The following is a 6777-nucleotide window of genomic DNA, read 5'->3' on the forward strand; positions in this document are numbered from 1 at the left end:
GCACCAATAAACCTTATGTGCTTTAAACATTTTATTAGCTCTTCCTACAATTATTAATTTTATAGCAATGATTTAACTGACAGCAACAATACCGGTAGCTCAAGGAAGTTCAGCATTAGAAAGGTAGATCATTATTTTTAATTTTTATAAAGATTCTTACCAGCTGCGTGCTTTTTCTTAGGCATAGCCTACATCTTTTTGGGAAACAATGCTAATTTGTATGGCTGCTACAGGAGACTACAGAAAAACATGGTGAAATTAAAAAATGTGCTACAAAAGGTGTCTTAAATGTAATAAGCGTTCAAGTAAATATTTGTTGAATAAAAATCAAGCACATTTGGAAAGATACTCACTGTTAGAAGCTATGTGAATCAATAGAGTTTCTTCTGCTTCTGAGAGGGGAAAAAAAGAGAGTAGGATCAGGGAAGAGAAAACTACTCATTACAACCAAAAGAATACATGCCTAACTAAATAACTGCTTCTCTCAGTCACTACTCCTAGGTCTTAGAACACATTTTTTCAAATCCTTTTTTTGCTTAATGTTTTTTAAAAAGGGATTTTAATAGCACTAGGTTCTAAAGACTATGAGCAAATCAACTAAAATAAAAATGAACTGAAGAAGTAACCAAGTGGAACTCTTCAAAGCAAATCAAGGAACAAGAAATTAATAGTACAGAACACAACAACATGTTAATTCAAGTGAAAGCAAGTTTAACTCCCCTTAACTATAACATACTGATTTAACTCTGTGCCCTTTAGATATTCCTTTAGATACAAGAAGGCAAAGGAAGTGACCCTGAAAGCCCAGAGGTGAATTACTTTCTTAACTCAGATCTATTCTCTGAAAATTTCCCAGTGATCTCATCACCTCTGCCCCTGCCCCACACAGGGTAGAATATACCTTCAGGTTACAATTAATACTTGTGGGCCCAAGGCCCTCCATCCCCAACAGGGTACAAAGCAGTCTGCAAATTTAGAGTTCTCTTATCTCTTGATGGTTCTCCTGTACTTCTTTCCTTTACAACTAGTGTCTAGACCCAACCCATCTCTTTCCCTCTGACTTCTCTGGATTTGACCAACTGTACCTGCCAGACCCTCCTAACTAATTGAACTCTGGGTAGTGACTCCTTGGGATTAGGCTGGATCTACCTTGGTCAAATGTAGTCATCTCACCTTTACCACCTCTGTCCCAAGACTGAATTGTTTATCTGGCTCTATTACTCAGGTACAACAGAAGCAACTGGCAAGGAACTAAGTCATTTAATACTAGAAAGCAATCTCGATATGACGGTTAGGATGATTAAACAAGGGGAATTAGGGCATCATTTAATACTAGAAAGCAGTCTCGATATTAAGATGATTAAACAACGGGAATGAGGGCATCAAAACATAGATATTATATGTTTACTACTGATCTTCATTAACTTTTAGTTCTGTAAAACCTGAGTGTTCACAGATGGTTTTCTTTTTCTTTAGAAATGGCCTTACTCTCTCACCCAGGTTAGGATGCAGTGGCGCAATCACAGCTCACTGCAGCCTCAAACTACTGGGCTCAAGCAATCCTCCTGCTTCAGCCTCCCGAGTAGCTGGGACTACAGGTATGTGCCACCACATTTGGCAAATGTTGTTTTTTAAATTTTATTTTTGTAGAGATGGGGTCTTGCTATGTTGCCCAGGCTGGTATTGAACCCCTGGGCTCAAGCAATCCTCCTGCCTAAGCTTCCCAAAATGCTGGGATTACAGGTGCCCACTGTGCCTGGCCACAGTTTACAAAATAAATGATGAACAGGTCAGGAAATAGAAAGATGAAAATCATACATAAGTCTTCCTTCAGTCATGGGGAACTACGTTACATGTGTGCACATATTTTCCCAGATCCTAAGAAGTAGCACTACGATCTAACAATCAGAAACAGGGTAAAAGAGATCCTAGAGGTATAATAAAAAGGTACAAAGCTCATAGGATATTAAAGTCATGTTTTTTGGCTCTTTCCCTCTGTAAAGGGCCACACCTTGAAAACTGAGGTGACCACAATAACACTATGGCACGCAGCTACCTTGTTTATTAGTATGTCTCTCTCACATGGGGCAGGCTAAATAGCTGTCACTCAATTCTTCTATACAATATGGACACTATTCATTGAAGCTATTTTTAATTCTTAACACATGCATTCTTAAAAAGTCATACCCACTAGCTTAGTATTTTCACTTAAAGGAATAAATTCTGAGGAAATAAGAGATGTGGAGGTATATTTATATGCACATCTTATTATGTGCATATAAATGTTCATAATATTACTATTTTATTCCCCTATGTTGACACTTGGGTTATTTTTCATTAGTATAAACAGTAATATGATGAACATCTGAAAAATAACCCAAGTGTCAACATAGGGGAATAATCACATTATGGATCATTCATAAACTGGAATGGTATATAGCCATTAATGGCATGGAAAAGTGCTCATAATATGATAGCATGTAGAACAGACAAAAAATTGTGTAAGATGAGTATGACTCACCCTACAATGCATGTGTAGAAAAAAGGAAAATGCTGGTGTCTAGCTCTGAAGGATGGGAATTTAAGTGACCTATTTTCTTTACACTTTTCTGTTCTTTCCAAATACATTACGTTATGTACATGCCACTTTGTGATTAAACAAAAAAAAAAAAGTTCAATGTAGTTTAAGAAAGATTTCATACAAGGTAAGATTTAAGTTTTCCAAGAAAGGCCAGGCATGCTGGCTCATGTCTGTAATCCCAGCACTTTGGGAGGCTGAGACGGGCAGATTGCTTGAACTCAGGAGTTTGAAACCAGCCTGGGCAACATGGCGAAACCCCACCTCTACAAAAGATACAAAAAAAATTAGCTGGGGGGTGGTGCTCCTGTAGTCCCAGCTACTTGGGAGGCTAAAGTGGGAGAATCACTTGAGCTTGGGAAATGACCTTGTCTTGAAAAAAACAAGTTTTCCAAGAAGCTACAATTGATATAGAATGCTTCTGCCTGACGAAGCCACTGGTCCTACTGGAAACAGAATGCATTTGTTCTCTAGTATCAATTTCCTTTCCAGAGCAATGTGAGATGGCAGAAGCAACACCTCCTACACAAACCTCCCAATTTTTAAGTTTCATCGTAGCAGATGAAACAACAGATTTTCTGTGCTCAGTCCCCAAATTTGAGGACAAGAGGCCAAATATTTCCTCCCCAGTGTCAATTTTCTTACGATTCACCAATGTCAAGGTTTAAGAAGCAGCACAACTGAGTGTAAGATATTATAATCTGGCAAGGTATGTTGCCAATTGTCTTCATTTTAAATAGCATATGGAGAAAGTGCCAAATATGTGTGAATCCAAGTGACCTTGGTACCTTACAATGAACACTGTGTCAGTTAAGCCCAAGAATGTTATTTAAATCCATATATAGGTCAGTCAGCATAAAAACTACCTACACAGGTAACAATCTACATACATTTCTAACCCAAGCCAAGGAAACAGATGAGACTATATACACATACATATATATAAATATATTTCAATATAACCCTTCAGCATTCTTAGACAACGTATCATCTCCTCAATGTCATCTTTTTTATGCAAAGAGGAATACACTTCATTTTATGTGCAGTGACAAATTTAAATATGTACGGTATTACATAACGCAGTAATGACCACGAAAAAACATAAAACTTGCTAAGCAATTAAAGCCAGTACCTTGAACACATCTGAAGTGGCTATTTATAGGAATGATATCTTGAACATGCTGTGCCTTTTCATGCAACTGGATTATTAACCTAGGAAACAGAAGAACGCATCAAAGAACAGCCACTGAAAAAACCATTTAGCAACAAAATACTTCGCTGTCTTGTTATACAAATCTAGTCTGTATTATTTAGACTAGCTGCGTCTAGTTCCCTGGATCTGAGCATCAGGACAGCTAGATATTACTCGAGGCTTAAAAGGATGCTAGTGGTGATCAATATTTGAATACCCACACTGTTCTCCATGCCATACATCCTAAAAACAGCATACAAGTTTAAGGCCATGAATTACAGAGTATATAGCTTCCGAGTATGCATACCAGAGTGAAGAAATGACAGCTAGATGTGAAGTCCATGAGGGCAGGGACCACAGCTGTTTTTACACCATGGAATTTCTTTTTTTTTTTTTTTTTGAGACGGAGTTTCACTCGTTACCCAGGCTGGAGTGCAATGGTGTGATCTCGGCTCACCGCAACCTCCGCCTCCTGGGTTCAGGCAATTCTCCTGCCTCAACCTCCTGAGTAGCTGGGACTACAGGCACATGCCACCATGCCCAGCTAATGTTTTGTATTTTTAGTAGAGATAGGTTTTCACCATGTTGACCAGGATGGTCTCTATCTCTTGACCTCGTGATCCACCCGCCTTGGCCTCCCAAAGTGCTGAGATTACAGGCTTGAGCCACCGTGCCCGGCTACACCATGGAATTTCTAGTACCTAGTATGGAGCCTGGCACACAGCAGTTGCTCGTGTGTGTGGAATCAATGAATTAGAAAATTTATAAATTAACTTTCCAATTATATTCCCATGGCTTTTTACCAAAGAATGGTTCAATCTCTTCAAACAAGCATGCAAATTCATAAAGGAGTAAGAGGGGGTACCCAGCCAGCTGGATCAGCCAAAATATCAGTGACCAACAAAGTGGCAGATATCACAACCAGACTGCCTTCACATCCCTTGTGTTTTTCCTCTGGTTTCCAAGTTTATGCTGGTATTTCTAAATAAACACGAGTAAACCTGGCTCCCCAGTATGAAATCCATACTTCTAAATCCATATGTACTTCTGAAATATTATTTTTCATTTATTATTTATCCTTAATGGCCCAGAATCAAGGTACAACCTACTGGTAAACAACCATTCTGAACGTCAACTAGCATTCCCAAAGTCAAGCACTCTTCAGGTGCTTTTTAGTTTTGTTTTTGCCAGGAACACTGTTTCTTTCCAAGTTTCACCTCAAATAACACCTCCTCCATGAAGCCTTCCTCAATACCCCCAAGCAGAACCAGCGGCCTTATTGCCTTTGTTTGCCCCTGTAACAGAGAACTTATATACTCCATATGGTTATATTTATTTCTCCTCACTGATTTGAGCTCCTTGAAACCAGGGACCAGATCATATTGTTTTGTTTGCAGCCTAAAAGATGCTCAACGAATACTGGTCGAATACATTAACTAGCTTAATTACGCCATAAGCAGAGGTGAATTTCAAAATAGAACTGTTTAACTTCTGACGTTAAAATGTCATTGCTTTGAAGGGTTTGATTTCTGTTTTGCTGTTTTTTTTGGGGTGCTTGTCGCTTTTGCTTTTTGCATTTTCAAATGTGTTAACTTTGAAGAGGATAACCTGGGATGGGATAAGTAATTACTTAGATAGAACTAAGGGAAATAAAAGTATTAATGGTATTTTTCTGCTCTGATCCATCGTGCCTAATTTGCAGGGGTTTGAATTTTAAGGTGATTACAGGAATATGAGGCAGGCCCCTTTCAACATGGAAAGTTCATGAGTTGAGTGGAGAGTCCTACAAACCCAGATGGAAACCAGAAACCAGATAAAAGGCTGAGAAATCAAGGGTTAAGGAGGAAGAGCTTACTTTGAGGAAGATAAACACAAACCACTATAACACTAAAATATGTAAGGAAGAAAGGGTGTTGAATATTAGCAATAAAGCTTCATCTGGACTGGACTGTTAAAAACCATTACAAAACAGAAATAAACTGAGCATTTAAGTGAATTCCACATTTATTGACTATTTACTACGTGTTAGTCACTAAATTACAACAAAAGAGTAGGGCTAACAATAAGCATAAATATTCGACCTGAGTTTAATTATTCATTTCAGAATAAAAAGATAAATAATTGGTATACAGCGAAACAATGGAATTCAGAATTTGGTAGTTGTCAAACATCAAACAGAAAAGAGTGACAAATCCTGACTGCCAACTCTGCCTTATCCCTAGGAAACACTTTGATTTGTTAAAGGAAGGTTAAAAGTCAAACAGGTTTTGTCATAATCTATTATCCTTGAAAAAAATGAATCTTAGTGTTTGATTCTGTTTCAAAAAAAAAAAAAAAAAAAAAACTCTGACTTTTAATTGTAATTTTGGTCTCTCAAGTAAATTTCCTATGGTTGAGAATAGGAACCACAGACCTAAAGATTTAAGACAGCGTTCAAATTCTAGGACACAAAGGCCAAAAGTAAAAAGTTCTGGACACTCATATCAGAGAAGGCACCAGAGAGATATGAATATAAGGATTATAGATGGTATTATGGTATTAGGTGTTGCCAGTAAATGATTTCAAGAGAAACTTCTCAGTGTAATTCTGAGACATGTTACACAGGTTCATATCTCAGGTATTCTACTTCCTAATTGTGAACAAGTGACTTAACGTGTCAGTGCCTCAATTTCTGTATCTACAAAAGCGGGGTGATGATATTACTCTTTTATAGTAATCCTCACATGTGGACTAAATGAACTAATTAATGAAAAGTGCTTAGAACTGTACCTGGTATATAAGCAGCCACTGAGAGTTAGTTATATACAACAACCATACCCCCATGCCCCCACATTTACCCCCAACTATACCCCCATAACTTACACAGAATTGGAACACAAGACTTCCTTATGGCCGGGCACGGTGGCTCACACCTGTAATCGTAGCACTTTGGGAGGCTGAGGTGGGTGGATCACCTGAGGTCAGGAGTTCAAGACCAGCCTGGCCATCATGGTGAAACCCCATCTTT

General features: G+C 38.2%; 1 protein-coding gene across 2 annotated transcripts in view; it reads right to left on the reverse strand.

Annotated features, from left to right (window-relative positions):
• OCRL (OCRL inositol polyphosphate-5-phosphatase) overlaps nt 1–6777 on the reverse strand; it is a 55716-nt gene that overhangs the window by 46828 nt on the left and 2111 nt on the right. For both annotated transcript variants that reach the window (XM_017507532.2, XM_037731032.1), the window contains exons 3-4: nt 3711–3790; nt 354–392 (exon numbers count right to left, since the gene is read on the reverse strand). In XM_017507532.2, the coding sequence (XP_017363021.2) occupies nt 354–392; nt 3711–3790 (119 nt within the window). The remainder of the gene's footprint in view (nt 1–353; nt 393–3710; nt 3791–6777) is intronic.

Source organism: Cebus imitator, unplaced genomic scaffold, assembly GCF_001604975.1.
Source record: "Cebus imitator isolate Cc_AM_T3 unplaced genomic scaffold, Cebus_imitator-1.0 Scaffold376, whole genome shotgun sequence".
Classification (NCBI taxonomy): Eukaryota; Metazoa; Chordata; class Mammalia; order Primates; family Cebidae; genus Cebus; species Cebus imitator.